General features: G+C 37.7%; 1 protein-coding gene across 2 annotated transcripts in view; it reads left to right on the top strand.

Moving 5' to 3' along the window:
- RMDN2 (regulator of microtubule dynamics 2) overlaps positions 1 to 21,332 on the top strand; it is a 48,522-nt gene that overhangs the window by 19,888 nt on the left and 7,302 nt on the right. The window contains exons 6-10 of one of the 2 annotated variants that reach the window (XM_074925713.1): positions 4,926 to 5,001; positions 6,694 to 6,771; positions 15,455 to 15,553; positions 17,286 to 17,339; positions 17,428 to 17,508. In XM_074925713.1, coding sequence (XP_074781814.1) covers positions 4,926 to 5,001; positions 6,694 to 6,771; positions 15,455 to 15,553; positions 17,286 to 17,339; positions 17,428 to 17,508 — 388 coding nt within the window. The remainder of the gene's footprint in view (positions 1 to 4,925; positions 5,002 to 6,693; positions 6,772 to 15,454; positions 15,554 to 17,285; positions 17,340 to 17,427; positions 17,509 to 21,332) is intronic. The other variant, XM_074925722.1, reaches the window with a different exon arrangement.

Here is a 21,332-nt window from a genome sequence, read left to right as displayed (position 1 = left end):
GTGAAACACTACAGCATCCTCATGCAAACTGCAAAGGAGTTAGGTTTGAAATGTGAAATGATCTATTTACGACAAGGTTTTTGCCAGAATGGTCACAGAGGAAATAACAGTGGCAACCTAGTGATCCCTACTATGTTTCTGTCAAGGAGAATCGTTGTGTTATTATCTCTGAAAGCTATTGTTTCACTCTGTTTCCACATTTGTGAAGACTATATCCTGCTAATTTCTTCAAGACTGTATTTGCACCTGTAACAACTAAAAATATCTGTTATAAAAATAAAAGTTAAATTTCCGGAAGGCAGAAATTTAACACAATTGAATGTTCCACAGCCTCAGAAATACAGAACATGGCATCCACATGTTCTACTGGTGCTTCTGTTAATATCCATTAACAGCAGCTTTTTTACTTGTTTTGGTATATTGTAGGTGTTGCAATAAATTATTAAGCCAGAATTCTTAAATACCCTTAATTTGGGGTGGGTTTTTTAACTAAAATTTGAGCTTTTCTGTGTTTTTGCAAACATCACCTATGCAAGTGTGTGCCCTACATCTGATGTTTCCCTGGACCTCAGCTTTGGTGCTCTGGTGAATTTTTAATATAAAAACTGTATCTCTGCCAATTTCTACAATGTAGACTCAGTTGTATTCCAAGAAAAAGAAAAAAATAAAGAAAAGAAAACAAAACCCAAACCAAAGGGAAAAAAAAGAACAAAACCCCACCTAAATACTTCAGTTTGCACCTTGGCACATTTTACTTTGTATATTGGCAGTCTCTTACATTCTTAGCCACTGCTTTCTGTGCCCTCACCACCATGAGGAAGGTGATATCAAACTGATACTCTACTTTTCCATGGAAACTTTAATAAAATACCATGGTAGGAAAGTGATACAATTTTAAGTATGCATGGACTGATAATGCAACAGGTCATAAACAGTAACGTAATTTGAAAAAATCTCCCTACACGGGAATTGACAGCTCATTGAAGTCAGATTAAAAAGAAAGTCTGAGGGTTGGGCTGCATTGCAGAGATTGTCAGAATACTGAGTGTGTGAAAGTGGTGAGGCAGTTGATGGTTAAGAAATAAGATGAGATGCACTGAGCTGTGCAGAGAAGGGGAGACACAGGAACACATTTATAACTGGAATGGAAATGAACTTTCTTTTCACAGGGTCTCTCATGTACTATCTTACACCTTAAATGTGTTTCACATGAAGAGGATGGAGTGAAAAATCAGTGTGAAACAGATGAACTAAGTTCTTTGTTATTAGTAAATATCACAAACTCTGCTCCTGTTCACAAAATTCATACAATTGTAATTAAGAAAATCTTTGCTGTTGATACTAGGCTGCTAGAAGGGAGACCAAGACTTCTAAATGTAAGCCCTGTACCCACATATTTTTAAAGTCTACATGAAATAAGAGGGGTTTTTGGATTTGGGATACATGGAAGGGGATCTAGAAGAGGGAGGAACAAGCCTGGGAAGGTGAATATTATTTCTGATTTTGGACCTGTGAAATTTATCAGGGAACAGGTAAAACTTCCTGTATTTGAGTGTCCTAATGTGGCTTAATCTTAATTTGAGATTTAAATCTTTTCTGTAAATCCATCTCATATGGATTAAGTTGTGGTTGCCAGGGTCTAAGTGTTGGTGGCATCTCTCCGCATTTTTGGTATTAAAATTCAGATTGCTTGTGAACATACTTGATAAAATTCACTGAATCAACCTTCTGTTCCTCCTTTTGCGGCAGGTAAGGTATGCCCCTTTGCAGTTTTATCTTGTCAGAGTACATACAGAAATTCTGTAATACCAGAAAGGAAAACTCTCATCCGCCTTAATCTGGACCCCTCTACATGAGGGCCACGGAGGCACTTGGCATCCATCTCTGTCAACTGTGGCTTCTTGTGAGTCCGAGTTCTAGTGGCATCGTTTGTATCAAAGGGGCATGGCCCTGATTTTACTGAGTTAGTTTGATTGTGTTTGTGCTTAGAAAAGGTATTGTGAGTAATTAATCTCTATGCTTCTACACAAAGTTTTCAGTAACTTTTCTTCCATCTGCATGTAACATGCTTTTATGTTTACAGAAGTACTGTGTCTGTCTCAGTGAGGTTATGATCATTATGTTCATTTAGATGAACATGTCTGTGGCTGTTTTTTACATTATTCAGGAGTAGCATCGGCTCAGCAGTTAGGTCACTTCTTTGCAGCACTAGGTACAATTTTCTCTTTGTTTTTCTCTGTGAAGGTACTGTAAGTGGTATTTTAATCTTGATGTTCAAAGGGCATAAGGCAGGCAATGGCTGTGAGAAAAGCCAGTATCACTTGTTCTCGCAAAAGATACGTAAGTTTTACCTATTTCACAGGATATTTGAACATTACTGTGTGATATTTTTTTTTATTCATTTCCCCCCCAATTTTTATGATAGCTCACAAAGTGGCGCTGTAGAAGAACCTGTGAAAGTCCCAGGCCCTGGGGCTGGCTGCTGTGTCCGAGTGTCACCACGAGGTGGGGCGGGTGTCAGCGGAGAGGGAGGGCTGCGGGCCGCCGGGCAGCTCCGCTCTGCCTCCGCCCTTCCGCGCTCCCGCCTCGGGCTCCGCTTTGCCCAGGGCTGGGCCCGAACTCTGGAAAGGTGGTTTCGGGATTGAATGACAAAAACCAGATGGAGTCATTTCTAGTTAGTTCTTTCCTCGTTTTCACTGATCGTTTTCTTAATATTATCCTATGCTTTAGTGCAAATAAAGTTTGCTTTGTTTTTTAAAACTATGAAAATTATTTACAATGCCTAAAAATTATTTTCTGGAAGAAAAAAAATCTTTTTTTTTTAGAAATGAAATGAATATGTGAAATGTCATAGAACTCCAAAAATTAAATAATTGATTTATGTCAATTGCCTGCATAGCCTAGTTCAAAAGTATAACAGAAAAAAACCCCCAAACCACTAATGCATGAAAGACATTCTTATTTTTTCCTTGGGAAAAAAAAAAAAAAAAAAAGTATTTAAAGTTAGTAGGTTAGCTTACTTTTCATTTGTTAAAAATTTTATTGGGATTTCCCTCCCAAAGATTTTAGCTGTAAGTAGAAATTTTTCTTTGAACTGGTTTAAACTAAGGCCCTCTTTCTTGTCACGCACAGACAGGGAAATACTGCAAGATGCTGGATTAGCTTGTTCGCTTTTCATTGTTTTCTTTTGTAGCAGCAATCCGTTTAGCTATGGTATGCTGAGTTTATCTGATTAGCACTTAATGAGTGAAGGGGATAGGGGAAACGTTGCCTGAGTTACTTAAGCCTAATAAAGTTTTCAGTACCTTCCCCCTCTTTCTAAATACCTGAACTTTCCTGACCCCCACCCCTTGTTTTTTCCCCTCAATTGCAGCTCGTTCCCATATGAACTGCACTCCCCCTGCAGCTTTAAATGTCAGAAGTAGTGGTGCCATTAGCTGGATTTTGTTCAGTGCACATTGGTCACAACATACATCTGTTCAACGCTGTTTGACAGTCTGTCTGGAGATCTTACAACTTCAACTAGTTATTATGCTGACTCGCACCCTGTACCTGGGAACGCTTACTGAATAAAAATGTAACAACCTGGAGCATGAGTATTTCTAACTTAAAATCATTAGCTATAACTGTAAGCAATAAAATAATTTATTTAGTTATGTTATGCAGTGACATTTTAATGAGGATTCACTGGAGCCTGAATAATTACATTATATAAAGAAATTAAAGAAAGCTGAGGTTTAGTAATGCTTAAAAACTGTCTGTGCCATACACATGGTGGGTTTGTTACTGTAATTAGCTCGGGCAGTTTCTTGCATAACTTCTACATTTTCCTCTGAACTTCGACTTAGTTTCTCCCCTTAGGATTAATTTTTGTTTTAATTTGATATTGCATTGTTGTAAAATTTTTAATACAAAAGCAAAATTCTGAAAAATTTAGAGAAATAATCTGTATTAGCTTATGCTGTTTAAATATATCTTTGTTGCTTCTGTTAGTTTTATACAGAAATGCAAAGTTGTCTTAATGGAAATGCAGATAGGTCCAAGGAAAGTACAGCTGACATCTGTGTAGGAGACTCCTTATGCATAGTAGGTACTATAGCTGTTGAAATATTAAGGAAAAAGCAACAGAAGTTTAGATGGAGTGTCGATAAGACAACAGTGTTGCTTCAGAAATCTGAATCTTTACAGGTAGGGACCTTTGAAAATATTTTCATTTATACCTGCTTAACAATACAAAATTTTAATAGAAATTATCTCACTTTTTTAAAATCACCATCAGTGTCCCCAGTTTGTAATAATAGTAACCTTAGTAAGAGGCAGCTAGTAATAGCAGTAGCAATCCTGTTAGAGCAGAATATGTGTGTATATTTTTAAATCATTTTAAAGATATTTTAAAAATACTGGAGGTGCAGGAATGCACCAAGATGCTTGAGAAGGGTAGAAGACAGCTTTGACCGATTTCTGAGATCCACACAGCTTCCTTCAGAGGGTGCCCTAAGGATTTGCCTTGCCGGGTGAGGTACCGTGTCTGATGGTGTTTATGTTCCTAGTGCATTGCAATGCAGAGCACAATGTGTCCAGTTAAGCTGCTGTCAATGTTGGAGTGAGTTTGGAAGTGTTACACTCTGACCTAAATGGTAGAAATTTTGGAGGAGAAATCCCTGTTTTTTCACTCCACTTCACTGACATCCCAAACAGTGTCATTTAAACTTCTTGTTTCCATTATTGTTTTGTTTTATTTTGGTTCGGGTTTTTGTCTGTTCCTGAATATGTACAGCTCATGCCAAACTTCTGTCCAGCAATCAAGATGGAAAAAAACCAGGTGTTAATCTGTGGATTAGGTATTGAAATATTTTGTAATTTGATTCAAAGGTTTATTTAAATCATGAAAAGTATGTGTGTGTGTTTTTCTTTTCCCCTCTCAGGTTTGCAATTATGTGTGGCTATATGTCTCAGTTTGAAAGTGTACAAAACAAAATCAGGAATGGTTATCTCTTTAAGGTATGTTTTTGTAGGGTTTGGGGTTTTTTTTAAGATATTCCTTTAAATTATTTCTTTACATAGTGTCTAAGACAGATTTTTTTCCAACACAGTAATTCAGCCTCACAGGTCTATTTTGGTGCCGATGCTAAAGTGAAAAAGTTTATTTTTATGTATGCAAATAGATGATATGCTTACAGAATATAAAAACTGAGGTAGGATTCTTGGAACAGCATTAAGATTTCAGTTTTATTTTTCAGTCAAAGGGGGGAAGAAAACAGAGTGGCAGTTCTGTTTAGAAAATAAACCCATGAAATATTAAATGATAAATTAACACAGTTCTGCAATCAATACTTCATGTCACCCTTAAGAGGTAATAATAGTTTTAACACTGTCTTTTCAAAGGTAATTGTGTTTGTTAGAGTTAGCATTTTGTGTTACATGTGCTACTCTCCCCTTCCTTGTCCTTGGCGTTGCTTAGGTGGTTTTGATCCCTTGCCCTACGAGCCGGTGTCGCCCCTTTCTGCGTGTCAGTGAGAGGCAGCAGACATGTTCCCCTTCCCAGGGAATGCCTGGGATGGGTCTCTATCACATCATGTCCATGTTAGGGCTTGGAGTGTGGCGGAGCTTTCCTATGAGAGAGCATTAATTACATCTGAGCTGTGCCAAGTGAGCTAAGCCCCAGGCACTGGGACAATTTGGAAATGAAGGGAAAATGACAAATAACAAAAGTGCTGTAGTTGTTTAAGGATGGAGTTTAAAAAGAGCCTGCAGCATTAGCAGTAGCCTTTTCAGGGAGGTTTTCCACTTCACAAGTAATTACTGAAAACCGTGTGAATCATTTGGAAATATAAAGGATTTGGGAAAATAATAGCATCGAAACATAGCTCCTGTCTGAATAGTTTGTGGACAAAATGATACAATAACAGGCTCTTGAATCTGGATAACAGATACTTCAGTGACTGTCTTAATTAGAAAAACAGAGATATCTGGGGGGGGGGGGGGAAACCTTAAAAGTGAAAATTATTTTGAGAAGCAAATAGTAGTTAGGTGTGAAATAACATAGTTCTTTTTTCTTCAAACTCAGGCTGAGCAGTAAGAGCTTTCTTTAGTAAATTAAAGAGAGAAAGAAAGATAGTCATGACCTGTAATGAAAACGTTTTTGGAAGAAGCACCTCATTAGATACTTTATAGGTTTTATGGTTTCACTATAAACAGAACCATTTTATTTTCTGAATTTCACATTATAGTAACAATTTGTTTTGTCATGTACCATTTCATTGGGGTAGTCATACTGCAGGGTGGAAGAGATGGGTGCTGGCATGTAAGATCTATCAAAGAGAGTGCTTGCATTCTCAGTGATTTAGTGTGTGACAGTTTCCTAATATTAACTGTAAATAAAATTAATTTAATGGAAGTTGTTGCCTTTTTAAGACAAAAGTTCTTGAGTGTTTTGACTGAACTTTAGAGCTGCTTAGTCATGTTCTAAATAGAGCATGCCTTCTTGCATTTTGTGAAAAGTTGCTAAAAAAATTTTGTTATCGTGTCCCTCCATGAGGAAAGGGGTTGTTAGTTAATATTTTTAGGAAATTAGAAAAGGAATGCAGCAGAAGAGGATTTCTGAATTTGCTTATGATTTGCAGCAAACTTCTTAGAATGTAAACACACTTGCTAAGCTGTCATCTGAAGTGACACTGATTTTCTTTCTAATAGGAGCACCTAGACAAAGCTATTGAACTTAAGCCTCAAGATCCTTTTTTATATTACCTACATGGAAGATGGTGCTATTCAGTAAGTTGATTTTTTTAATCTAATGTATGAATTGAGTATACTGAATAATGATGCTGCCTTTGAAATTAAATAGTGGGAATTAATACAAAGGTTGTTTCTTAAAGTAGATGTTTTGAGCTAAATGAAACAGTACGTTTACATTTCCTGAATTAATTTCCCCACATGTGATGTTAACTGCTGCCCATTCCTGTCATGTACATTAAGTAAGCTGTGCTTGTATGTCCCTCATCGCTGTGTTCAGGTTTCTTATCTGAATGTATGAATGAAAAGTCATTGATATTTGGAAGGGAGGAAGGGTGACCTTTGGTATTGTGAGCCTTTATTTAATTTCTTTATTGGGCCACAAACTTTCTGGGTGACCTTGGGCTGGTAACATAGCCTTTTGGTAACTTTATATCTCATCCATAACTGAAGTTAAATGCGTTTATATGCTGTGGGATTATGACTGTGGCAGCAAGGCTACCATACTGACTTGGTAAATTCCAGGAGAAAGTCACAGCAAAGATGCAGGCAAAAAAATCTATCATTCACAGAAAATTTTTGCAAGAGATAAAATTTGTGTTATGACAACACAACAGATGCTTTTTAATATTGTGTTAATGACATAGTGATAACTACTCATGTATGAAAAATTAAAATAATTGTCTTACAAACTTAGCTGTTGATTAATTTTAAATTTTTTTTAGAATAAATGGTGCTTGTGCTTGTAATATGAGACTTGTCTTATTCTTAAGACCACATCTTTGATGGCTCAGATGACTATCCTTATTGCTTCATCTTTAGTGATGTGAGGAATCTTTCATCAGAAGAAAATATTCTTGCATAGTCTACACTCTAAAAAATCACTGGGAGGCTTCTCAGAATAATAACTGCTAATATGCAGTGAATTCCAGCCCTGCATTTTTTCTCCAGCTACTTCAAGTGCCAGTCACTAGGAAGTGCCTGCAAACTGGAAAGAGCAAGCTGCGATGATACGTTGTAGCCTTTAACTTTGTCTTTATCTGCAACAAGATTTAATTCAAAATAACCTTTCAGCAGTTTTTTTAGATCGTAGGTTTAACTTTGAAAGAGCTTTCAACAACTACATTTTTTTTCTCAGTTGACTTGAATAAGTAATGACACCAGCTTCTTCAAAGAGCTTTTCATTTTACTTTTCATCACACTGTATTCTTGAATACCAGCATTAGCTATGCAAAAGTGGGTTGCTGAAGATTGTCCTATGGTATGCTTGCTGTCCTGCCTTCGAAGAGCACCGCTTTCTCCCGTCATTCTTTAAGCACTTTTATACTGTGCTGTGTGCAACAGCTGACTGCACACTTTGTCTGTGTTTGAGTGTTTGTCAAACACTCCCAGATGTTTTTTATGGCTTATTTCTCACTTGAGCTACCGCTTTTGGAAACTTTACATGTAATCTCAGTACACCTCACTTTGTTCTTTATTGCACTGGTTTTTTACTCTTGTTTCAGTTTAGTGACAATCACCACTTCCTGACTAATACACGTGGTTTGTTGCACTATATCATTACAAACTCATGTTCCACATTTGCAGCACCTATGCAGGGCTTCCTTACTGAACGTTAAAGCCACAGATTAGAATTTGCTTTAGGGTATGACCTGACCTACATTTTATTAAGTGAAACAATCCACCTAAATAGATATAGCCACTGGAATTGATTTCTCTTTCTTCCTTTTTTTTAAATAATTCTTGCCTTCTGCCATGATAAATTAGTGACCTGAAACACTTAGAACAGATTTTCATAGCAGAAATAAATGCAAGTGTAGGACTGAGTACTTTGGTTTTGACTATTTTATTTTAACTTCTGGGGCTGTCAGCTCTTAAAAACGTACTGTCGTTTATACACATGTAGTAGCAGGAAGAGGCCATCATTTGGGAACATTAGTTTTGAGGTTCTACTATGGAAGCTAGATCTTAATCCTAGCCCAGTGAAGTTGGTGATATCCTCAGTTGTTATAGCAGACTGTATGAGTAGGTTTCTGTGCTGATCCACTAACACAGATTTTGGGCATGCATGTGATGTAGATAGTCATAGGAGCTTGTGGAAGCTGTGGCAAATTTCTTGGTCCTATTCTATAACTGTGGTGTTTCATATTAGACTGTTGTCTGGGACATTGGTTCCAAATACTTCTTCAGGGTAGGGATTATGATAGGGTGCTTGAAAATTTCATTTATTGCTCCTTCTCTATACTGGTACCCGGAGATGCAGTGATAATGCTCCTCTTAGACCCTCTGTTTAGTCTAGCAGAGGTTGAAGCTGGAAAGACTGTGTTGGCCAGTGTGAGGAAACTAAAGAAACAAAAGGGATGACTGAGGAAAGATGGTTAGCTTTTACATTTAGCCTAGCTGACTTTGGGATCAAGTTAGGGTTGGTCACTATATTTGTTCTTTTGTCAGTTTTGCTTCCAGGGGTATTATTGTCTAGTTTTAGTCACATATTCTTCTACTGAAGCAGTGCAGTTAAAAAAGATAACTAGTGTTTGATACTCTCTAGTCTTTGGTAACACTTTTGGGAAACCGGATGTACGTAAGTCTTCCTAGTATAGTCAGACATTTCTCATTCACTCCCCATTTAATGTTGGGGGGTCATATTACTATCTTCTAGTGCTGTTTTTAGGCTGACAAACTGAAAAAAATAGGTATAGCGATAGAGTCTGTAAAAAGGGATGCTTCAAGTGTTGTAACTCAGAGTTCCAGATGACAATCAGTTGAACAGACTTTTAGGTTAAACATATAGGGTAGGCAAATGGAGAAGATTTATTGAAGGCTGAAATCTATATCTAGAGACTGCATGCTGTACCAGAAAAAGCTATTTTGTTTGTGTTTTGCTAGAATTTGGCTCTGTCATTTCTCACCTTCCTCAGTGTGACACAGTCCTTTACAAAGAGCAATGGTATGGAAATGCCAAATTTCTTAGCAGTTATTCTCACTGGGCCATATCTGAAGCTTATGCAAAGTGTCATAGCACCTTCCAGCAGGAGGGACTAGCTGGATTTTCACTGCCTTGCAGTAGTGGGGGTTTGAGTCTCATGCAGAGCCAGTAACAATTGTGTGACACCTGGTCTAAAAATCAGTTTTTGCTGTTTCTTATTTCTCTTATCATTATAAAGCCAGTAGAGCTATACAAAAGAAGAAGATTCTGTTCTGATGTGTGTATCATCTCAGCTTTGTTAGAAAATTACTTTTGGTATCCCAATCAGGTAGGCAAGATTTTCACCAACCGTTTTGTAGGTATCATAATGGGCAAAATTTTGCCTGAGAGACTTGCTGTGTGTACAAGAAGCCACGTATAGCTCTAATGGTTTTTGTTTTGTTTTGCAGAGGTGACAATGGGAAAAAAACCCCTATTTATTTATGCATTGAGCAAACATAATGGAACACCACTAATAATGGATAACTGCAGAACTCTACCAAATGTTATTTTAATATTCCTTTTCCAGAGCTGATATGAACTTCTACAGAGTGGTAATTTTTTCCAGGGTAGCTTTGGTGATGATGTTAGGAAAAGATGGATACCGTATAATTGGAATGAATATACTTTAAAATATCTAGTAAGCAAAGCAAGCCAGTGTTTAGTATGTAAAACAGTTGTTACTATTCCAAAGAAAAACAACTGCAGCAAAGTAATTTTAATTTAAAATGTCTTTGGTGGTGGATGAAACTTTTAGTCCTTAGTCTTCTGTGACAGAAACAGGCTTTGTTAAGTATATGTCTTTTAGGGAAGGTTTAATGTTTTAAATATATACTTGGGTTAGTTAATTTGATTTAAAATAAGTACAGTGTTTAGAGCCTTTCAAATTTCAGTTTTGTTTTCGTGAAGGGAAAGTGAAAACTACTTTGCTTTTCAGATCAGCAAGAAGTATTTATTGGAAGTGAATTGACCTGTGGTGCATGGTGTATAGGAATTAGTTTTCTTTCCTGAGAGTATTGGGTGCAATTATCTGATAATCCTTTATAATGTGTGTTTGTAGGGTTTTTTTTTAGTGTTGAAATATTTAGAATAGCTTTTAAAATGGAGTATGCACATAGTTAAGACTTACAGCTACTTGCCATTACAGGACTGACACAAAACAGCACGTATTTGTGAAACTGGATCAGAGTCTCTGATAAATGCTAATGGGGTGTTAAAAATTAGATCTCTTAGGATTTTCTTCTCACAGGTTACATGCCATGTGTTGGTTTCATCTCTAGTGTATCCCAGTATTGGTTTGGGTTACATCAGGGAACAAATTGACCCAGTTCTTTTGTCTGTGTGCTCTGTAAGTCTACTCCCCTTACTGGAGAGTGAAAAGTCCAGGGAATTCAAGTTGGATAAATGCCTAAATGCCTGTGCAGACTGTCCTGGTTCCTCAGCTGGCAAGAAGAGAATATTTGTGTTGGAAGCCAGCATTTAAAAGTGCTATCCAGTTACTTAATCTCTTCCAGAAGTCAAAACATTGCAAAATTATTTAATACAATTTTACATTAATATATTGTAATAAAAAAGAAGAAAATCTCTGGGGATGTTTAAGTAGGTGCGATTAATATTTTAATGAAGCTGGATCAATGGGATGATTTTCCTTTATGGAATACAATTGTGTGATCTGTCTTCAGTGAGCTATTAGCAAGAAAACATTGGAGGAGGAAATCCTTTAGGGCTGCAAGTCAATCCTGGCTGAATTTTCAGTCCAAGTGGGTTAGTTTCCTTGGTACGTCCAACATCCTGGAATTTGAAAAAATGTCAATGGGCAGGGTTTGCATCTCATCAAAAATGAACAGAAGGCAAAACCAAAAAACCCAAACTCCAGCCGTTGGTTTAGTTCATATGTGATTGTTTTCTGAACCTAGGCTAAGGAAGAGACAGGGATGTTAGCAAATCCCTTTTCCCAGTATTTAGGGAAGAGCCACATTTTTTGCGTTGGACTTTAGAGGAACAAGAGGCCTGGTAGGAGCGTGCTGGGTACAAAATTTCCAGTCAGCTACAGTTTAACTCTGTGGGTGACTTTTTCCATCTCTAGTATTAGTACAGATTTGAGTAAAATAAATGGATGAGAGCTTGCTGATCTATAGGAGAGACTGTTTGAGAAAAGCATCTCTTAGCTTTGGGATATTGAAGAGTGGCCTCCTCTCCTTGACAGAGACCAACCTGTCATGGTGACCCGCTCCCCTCCAGCCCTAGGGAAGTTCAGCAATTGGCTGATGGTTCCTCAGGCCCTTGTTCTTCCACATTTGAATGAGTGGGACTAGCTCTCCTCATGTGTGGCAGCTGGGGAGTGATGCTCCTCAAGTGACCCAATACATTAAAACCTGATAGTCTGTGGAAACACAGTGTTCCTTGCAGTGCTCTTAGGAATTTTCAGGCTGCTTCAGGGACTGACGTCAGGGCTTGGGAGACCTAACAAAACCAAAAGTCACTTAAGGTTTGGAAATCATCTGTAGGGCAAGGGCAATCTTCATTCTTTAATTTTGTTGTCGTTGTAGCTATTACTTGCTGCAGTAGCTGTTTTTCTTATTTTTCTGCTGTCCTGTCTTGTTCTTGAAATATGCATTAAGTGAAATTATGGTTCTGCTGAAGCTGATGAGTTACAGTCTCTTTGTACTTGATTTTGTTTGGACCTCCAGATATGCTTTGCGCTGTTTGGAGTAACCTTGACTGTAGAAGTCAGATTTGCACTACACTAGAACATGTTATACCAGGGTTTCTGTTGTCTGTGCTTGCTCACATGCAGAGAACGCTTAATAAAGTTAGTTGGTGTAGTAGGAATGATGTTTCCATTTCACTGAACATGCATAAGATTCACTCTAATAAAGTTGTTTCAAATTAAAGACTGTACTTGTGTGTTTAGGGAAAGGGTATAATTTCCTCTTCATCATTATTGCTCCAGGACACAATTTTGTGTCTTACACAAAACAGGTCTTTTCCATTTGTCCTACCTGAGTCATAGAGGGTGCAGACTGACTCAGGTGGGGCGTGGTTAAGCTGTTGTGATGGGATTTACCTCACCTATCTTTAGCCATCTACAAGGTATCATTGTGTATGCTCCTTTTGTAGTTGAAGGAAAGAAAGAAGAAAAAGAGAGGAGTGTTTATCCCAGGCTAACGTAGGTGAAGAGGAATTGTCTAATAGAATGCCTATATTGACCGTGCAAGGAACCTGGACAACTCACATAAAAATCTCACTTCATTTATGGATAGATAGTTAGCTGCAATGAATGCATCAAGCCAGTGGCACATAAGTCTGCTCAAAACACAACAGAACTCTCAGACTATCTGTGTAATAGTCACAAAGAATAATGCTAAAGCCAGTGCACATTAAAGAAAACTCGCTATTGTGCATACCTACATTTCACTTTTAAACATTGTTTTAGGTTGGTGGTATTTGTAATATAAAAATGGCCAAGTGCATATATGTTTGGGCTTTTTGAAGTTTGAATAGTGCAAAGCAGCACCCAAGCCAGACAAAATAAGGACTAAAACCTCAGTAAATCAGTGCTGATTAAATCTTGTGAGAAAATAAAACAACTGCCAGGAAGAACTTGTGTTTTCAATACTTAATTATAGCTCCACATGGAAAAACTGCAATTTTGTTTCCTCGCTGTTGCATAACAGCAGACACGTGTGTGGTAATTGTATTTGAGCCCTGTATGTGTATCTCCAGGGTGCTGTGTGGTCTTGCAGAATTCAGTGTAAGCATATACATTCCCTTTATTTTTCCCCCTTTTCCTCCTTGATGTGATGGACCTAGAAATACAGAAACCCCATTCCTCTTCCAAAAGAATAGAGAACACTGCAGCAGTAGATTGGCATGAAGAAAACAATACTTCTGCAAAAATCCTTATGCAGAATATGTCTCATAAACGATAGAGCAGGTAGGGAAATGAAGTGTGTAAGGGAATTAGATACATACCTACAGTTTAAAGCTTTAACCACCATACTGCAGTTTGTAACAGAGTGTGAAAGCACTGCAGTGCAGAGAGGGGAAACGTCTTGTTACTTCAGTTAGAACTCTGGGATTGCTGGAGAGCTTTTTGTAAAAAATACTTTATTCCCTTAGAAGAGGCTTCAAGAGTGGTCTGTGAGAGAGAATGGAAAAAAAGCTTTATTTTCTTAATATTGTTTCTCTCTGGAATATAATTTTTAGTGGTTTTTATGTGAAAGACTTACTGACGGCATTTAACAAATAAGACATTGGACCTTGACGAACAACCAGCAAGACTTGATCACAATGCCTTTTGTCTCCAAGCAATGTTGCTCTGATGTAGCTAGAGTCATTGGGGCCCAAATGAGAAAACATGGCCCTCTAGGCATGTTCCTGTTGCGTGCTGGCCTGTATTTGTAGTCTTTGCAGTGGTATTTTTAGGGCAGTTTGCAACAAGAAGTACATAGAACTTGATGTCTGTTCAAAAGAGAACGTGGATGGCTGTGGATAGTTACATGTGGATGGGTTCTTACATTTTACCATAATTAACTGGCATCTACTGAATAGTTGCTGAATTTAGCTGGAGAAGGCGGGGGGAACAGCAACAGCCCTGAAGAGCTTGGGAAGCCAGGGACTAAGGTGGGAATAATCTAAAGCTATCCAAAACCATTTTGGTTTTTACAGCAGAAGGACAGACTTGAATTCAAGACTCAACTCTGTTATTTGAATTGCAACTCCCTCTGAAAAAAGAGATGTCACTAAGTGACTCATATTTCACCTCCAGCTCTCTGATGAGAGGATCTCTTTCTTTGCCTGTGTGTATCCCTTCTCTGTGTTGTCTCTGCATAAATCAGGCCAGAAACTGCTAGGAAAACACAGAACTTTGTTTTTGTAGACTCCGCTATAACAGGAGTCATCAGTGCTGTGGTTCAAATATTGATGTGAAGGAATGAAGTCCCAACTTCACAGATACAGTACAATTCTCCAAAGGGGGGTAACTTCACTTCAGGACTTAAACAAGCTCCAGTTTCATATTGCATTTCTTAGTGGCTCCATCCTTTATTAGAGATGTGAGGTGTGTTTCGCCAGGTTAGGTGATGGAGCCAAATACTTTATGGCAGTAACCAGAGCAGTTTCTGTCAGGTGTCAATATATGTAAGGCAAGAAATCATGTACATTGTGTGACAACATGACAGTTCCCTGAAGTCCTTTTATAGCAGCCCATCTTCCTGAAATGAGAAGAGGTCTTTGGCAAGTCTTATTTGTCAGATTTTAAGAGGAAGAAATGAATCCTATTTCTTAACAGATTGTCACCTGCTTCTCTGTAATAAATGAACTTGTTTTACAAGCACCAAAAGCACTCCCATTTTGACTGTAGCAACAGCTTTTTGTAATGTTGAAAAGTAGTCAAGTACATGGACTATGATGCTAAACTGTCTCATAAAAACGTTAACAGGTTTAAAGCACTATTTCTAGCCTTAGGTTTTTAAAAAAGGGCAAGTTCTTATGAAACCTAAACTGTACTTTAAGCTTTATACATGGAATAATCTAATATCAATCATGTTGGTGTTTTGTCATGTATTTCTTAATCTGTAAATTTTCCTGTTAACAGAATCTCAAATTCTATAGGCTATGCTTTGAGCTGGCACATCAACAGTATAAAACATTCCTTTACGGGTTCTTTTGCAAAATAGGTTCTATAAGTGGCACAGGATTTACTCCAAAACTGAGAAGCAACCCTAAAGACTTCCCCCCCCCTCCTTATTATAGGTAGCTCAGTTATCATGGATTGAAAAGAAAGTAGCTGCTGCTCTCTTTGGGACTCCACCAACTTCAACAGTAGAAGAAGCATTGCAGAATTTCCTTAAGGTAAGTCCTAGCCAAGGGTTTTCCTGTGTGTCTGTTTACTAGCTGCTATATGTGACTGTTGTCAAGATGTCTGCACAACAGATTATGTTCAGTTGCTCTAAATCTAGGGCTGTCCTAAATACCACAGCATTCTATACTAAAATAGTTTTTCTTTTCTATTTTAAAATTAGTTTGGATATGAGTGGGTAGCACCTTTCTTCTTGTTCTTTGGTTTTAGGGAATTCTTCAATGATTTACCATGGTTAATAGTTATTGGATTTAATCTGAGATGGATTGAGATAAATTATATATGCTATTGAAACAAATTAACCATAGCAATAACCGGTGGTTTGCCTGTTTCTGCAAGAGGGTTAGCATAGGCAAGGAAAACTTTGACATTGTGACAATTCTCTTTTTCTGTACTGAAGTTCTTTTCATTGAATTTCAGTAGAAGCCTTTCTTGTTTGTAGAGATGATACTACCTTTGCAGTGAAGTAGAAGAGAAAGCTCTGTCTTATAGAAATAGGCCCATGTTCCTGGGCATTCTACTTGAATGCACAGTTATGAGAAAATATCACATTAATAAAATAAAGCTGTCTTTTATATGAATCATTTCTGCTTCTGGAGTTGAAAAATACAAGCTTTTCACTTGACTGAATTCAAAGTATAAATTTACATCATTACAATTACTTTCAGACAGTTTCTCAAAGCAATTGGATAAGCACATTTTCTTCACTATCCAAAGTGCTTATTTTCTGTGCTCAGTCTATTTAAAGATGGAATGATCTCCTGAATTTTGGACAATATGTTACCATCTTCCCAGTTTAAGAGATTTTTATCTTTAAGGTCAAACTCCAAAGGTGGTACAAATAGTTTGAAATGTTCGCTTTAGCTTCAGGACATTTTGTGGTGGGCTGCAAAGTAACTGTGGTTTTAAGTCATCTTCTGCAACAAAAATTAAATTACTGTCTAAAAGACAACTGTTTGGGTTTCTTTTTCAGTTGTTTGATAATACACAGTTCTGGTGAAAGCAGCAGTGTTTTTGTCCAAGGATTACAGCTACTATAAATTTCACTGATGTAATTTTTCTCTCTCAAAAGCTGTTTGTTGATTAAACCTGCTTCTTCGTTAGTAGGTAATCAGTAGGGTTTTTAGTCATCTTTCAAGCTTCTACATCCTTGATATATTTTAAAAGGAAGACAATCTTGAACTTTTTTAATGACCCAAACTTTTCAGAACATAGTAATGGAAAAAGAAAGGTGAACCCAGAGGTAGAAGATATGGGTCTGTGAAAGAAAAATAATGATGAAGTTGATGAAGACAGTTTGTTACCTATTACACAAAGTGTGAATGGTTGGTTTCTTGTTTATTTCTTTGATGGAGAAATATTAATAAACTAGAGAGAGCAGTGTCTTCCAACCCAGTGTGTAAGTGAATGAATCCAATAGACATTCTATAGAATGATCTGATATCTTTACAAAGCACTTAGGGACAGAGGAGAGCAAGCAGTACAGAACACTTTTATGTGGTCAATATCAGCACCTCATGTGCCTGGTTTAGGGTTTGAATTTTGGTTTTTCTTGTTTTCTTGAGGGTTTTTTGAAGTGCTAAACAGACTGTGGTGTGCACAGTAGGGATGATTCAGTCTGATGTTTGAGGAACTTCAGTGTGTTACTAAAAATGTTATGCAGACCACATAAATCTCATCACACAAGCTTTATGTCTATTTTCTTTCCTGTTTTTTATTATTTAGGCAGAAGAAATGAGTCCAGGATATTCCAAATGCAATTATGTGTATTTGGCAAAGGTAACCAGGTTCTTTTAAAAATAATGATTTGTAGACTCTGGTATTCTTACAGTGGTCTGATTGGAAACAAAATGTTTTTTCTTCTCAGTGCTATAAAGATCTTGGCCAGAAAAACAATGCACTGAAGTACTGTGATTCTGCACTGTCAATTCTCTCAGTTACTAATGAGGTGGGTATTGAGAGTGATAACTTATTCTCTTGTGGCCACTGTCTTTGGCACCCATTATTACATTGTCAGTAATAACATAATGTTTCACTTTTTCCTTTGAATACAGAACCTTCCTTTTTCCTCCACTCTAGGTTGGCTCATTACAGTTGTCTGTATCAACAGCTTTAAAAAAATCTTTGAGAACTGTCAGGGACTTGTCTGTGTCAGATGCTGTCAGAAATTGAAGTCTTTGTAATTCAACCCACTTCATTAGACTATCTTAAGCATAAGCATTTGAGTGTGTCATTCAAATTGTGCTGAAATTTTGCCCCTGATTTACTTTTTCTCAGTTGAAAGCATTCTAGATTTTTGTCCCACAGTCTCTATCTCTGCTCCTGAAAGCCTCTGGTGTGTGATTCTTGTCAAGGCCTCCAGGGCAGTGTTATCTACAGCAGAGGTAGATGAGTTATTCAAGATTGCCTTTGTCTTCAACCACAGTGCAGTTAAGGAGGCACAGTTCTTCCAGTTACATCTGCTGGAACATAGTTTATTTTAAGAGATTAATAGATTCCTTTTAGGCCCTTTAGAGTATTTTTAGTATGTGGATGCTAAATTTCTACAGATATTTGAGAGATTTTAAGTAATTTAATTTCTCAAATATAAACCAAGTCATGGCAAGAAGGTTCACTCTGATCTCATGTAGAAGCAAGTTCCATAATTACCGACCTATGACTGGAAACATCTTACCATCCTAGAGCATGACAAGTTCAAACCTGGGCTTTGTCAGCCTAAGGGACCCCCTTTGAGCACAGCAGATGTGGTAGGGAGAGAGAGAGGTGATTCCAGAGACGAATTGGCCCTATCCCATTTAATTCTTTGAAGTTAAGGAAAAAGACCACTAAATAGCTCTGTAACTTGATTGACAATAAATGCTGTGTGTGGAGCACTAACATGTTTATGTCAAGTGTTCCTGCTGGGAAGAAAGACCACTGCATGCCTCACCAGCAGCTGCTCCTGGGTGGCCTTTATTTTTGGCCCAAGTTATAATATGTACCAATCATAAATTAAGTAGTCATTGCTTAAGTTCAGTGTTTCTTTAAATATGTATTGATACAGATATGACATTAATAATCTCTTCACTCCGCTTTATTCTTTACTTACTGTTGAAATGTACTTTCAGTCTGCCTGTTACCAGAACATAAGAAAGACTGCTGTAAATTATCTGGGTTTTGGTACCTTACGTCTTTGCATAAAAAGTAGGACCAGTGCTATAAAGGAGAGAGCATACAACTGAAATTGCTTGAACTCAGCCCATTTTGTATATATCTACTCTGACTGTGCTGGTGAATTTTTTGTTTTTCCTGTATTCAACTTACTAAAGACCATCTAATGAACTTTGAAGCTATCTAGTAAAATTACAAACAAACATGTATCACAGAAACTTCTGGTGGGCAGAAGACTGCCTGTGTTTAGTAAACTGGAAGTCATTCAACATATTCATAAAGACTCCTTGAAAAAGTATAGAGATAGCATAGATTGGGATTCATCTTTGATAACAATAGCTGGACAAAATTTTGGTGACCAAAGATAATTGCTGAGGCTCCCCCTACACTCAGTGGAGAGAGAGATATGCATCCAGGTGCCCCATGCTGCTTCTCTCTGTCCCCTGATGGCAGAGAGAGACTAGATGCGAAGATATGTGTAAGATGTCTACCTGAGACACCCAACTCCTAGACTGCCCATCTAATGAGAGGTGAATCCTGCCTTTAAAGTCCAGTGTCATCAGCCTAAATGTGAGCTGGAATTCAGTGCATCCTGGGCCTCCAAGAGGGGCTTAGTCCCTGGTAAAAGGAACACCCATCACATTTCTGAAGTACCAGCAGACCTGAGAAGGAGGGGGAACCCTGAAGTGAAAGGAGGAATTTGGGAACAATCCCAGTTGGGGGTGTGTGTATTCTGGCAAGCAGGATGGTGATGAGAATAAGAATGTTACTGTTTTGTGTAGAGAAGAGCGAGTGGCAAATGGGCCCCAAAAATCTTTTGTCCATCTGAAGAAGACAAGATAATTTGTCATCTTCTGTTTTGACTATTTCTGCAGATATCACATATCTGTCTGCTTTGTCTTGTTTACCTGTGATATGTTTTGAGTTAAGTTGAGAAAAAGAAGTCCAGGAAAATATGGCATTGGGGAAATAGTGTATAATTAAATTAAAAAAAAAAAAAAAAAAAAAAAGAGCAGTCAGCACAAGGTAAAACCAAGTGCATGCTGAAAGGAATTACTGTAAAATGAAGGTCTGGAACACAAATTCTGCTAATGCTGTTACCTCAAGTCCCATCTGAATTAGAATGTTACGTGTTGTTTTGGTTATTGTGTTAGAGAAAGACTGTTACTGATTTTTGGGGGAGACATGTTGGAACTAAAGTGGTTCAGGGCTTGGAGCTGTACATAGGAATAACATTTAGATAGGTTAGTTTAAGGGAGGGAAGAAGCTGTAATTAGTCTAAAGAGATGTTGGGGAGACAGTAATAAACAGATGCTGATAAAGTGCCTGAATTGACAACAGCCATGTAAAAGATGGGGTTCATGGTCTGAAAAAGAAAATGCAGGTCAGCAGTAGTCTGAGGATTTCTTTCAGTTTGCCACAGCACAGGATCTCAGGGTTGTCAGTAGTGTATGTTGTCACAGTCATGCGCAACCTATCGTTCCCAAGTGTAATCATAGTTTCTCATGTGAGTTTTCTCTCTTCCTTCAGGCAGGGGAATTTCTTTATTGTTTTGAAATGTTGGCTTCTACTGAGAAACATGTATATGTACAAAGGCAAAAAATCAGAGCAGGCTGAGAGACAAAGTTACTGGAAATGTGCCACATTGAGGAAATGTATAGTATTTCATGATACAAATCATTCTGCAGCATAAGTATGAAAAATAATAGCAGACAATGGTTTGCTTTTTATTGCTTCTGAGCATCCACCGTTTCCAGTGACTTCAGTGGGAACCAGAGGTGCTCAGCATCAGTAAAATAGCCCATATCTCATTTTAACCCTCAGATCAAATTCTCAGCTGGTCTAACTCAGGGCACTTTTTTTGACACTTTGTCTAGGATTTAGTTCATGTAACATTTCAAGTTAAGTGAGATGATTTTTGTCTTGAATGTTGTATCACATCCAAATATCCCTTCTGTGCATCTGTTCTACCACTTACAGAGTATGTTTTTAATTCAACATGTAGAGGGGCTTCCAAACAAAGGGAATTCTTGTTAAAGAAAAAAAAATAATCAGACGGCTAGTTTCAACCCTATTATGAACCTAAAAAAGGATACCAAAGAAATCATAAGAGACAAATTCTGATTGAATGAATCCTGTAAGTCCTAATACCAGTTTTTAAAAATAGTTTGACACTTTTTTAACTAATCAGTCTATGCATCTTTTTATTTTAAAAGGAAACACAGGAGATTTGGTGCAAATTATGTCTGGAAAAAGAGACCTTTTGCCTCTCTACTCTAAACAAAAACCTCCAATGAATCAAATGGTCCTTCCTTGGCCATAAATACTGTCACAGTGTAGAGCGGTACTTCACTGCTGGAGGTGCATGGGACATTAAATTGTCCTGCTTTTCTCTGGTTGTTGTCCAGGTGGATAACCTCAGGGTCCTGGGAAACATTCACCCCTTCAGTAAAAGAGATCCTAATGTTCAGGGCTGCTGTGAGTTATTGTAAAGTGCGTAACAGCTGCTCTGTTTATCTAGTAGATGTTGCATTACCCTTACTGAGACTCATTACTTTGTAGTGTGCTCAAAGCCTTGGTGAGTGTGACTACATGAAGGGCTGTTGGAACCAGATGTGGACT

This window comes from Athene noctua, chromosome 1 (assembly GCF_965140245.1).
Source record: "Athene noctua chromosome 1, bAthNoc1.hap1.1, whole genome shotgun sequence".
Taxonomy (NCBI): domain Eukaryota; kingdom Metazoa; phylum Chordata; class Aves; order Strigiformes; family Strigidae; genus Athene; species Athene noctua.
Note: the sequence above shows the minus strand (reverse complement) of the source record. Positions and strands in the feature narration are given on the sequence as shown.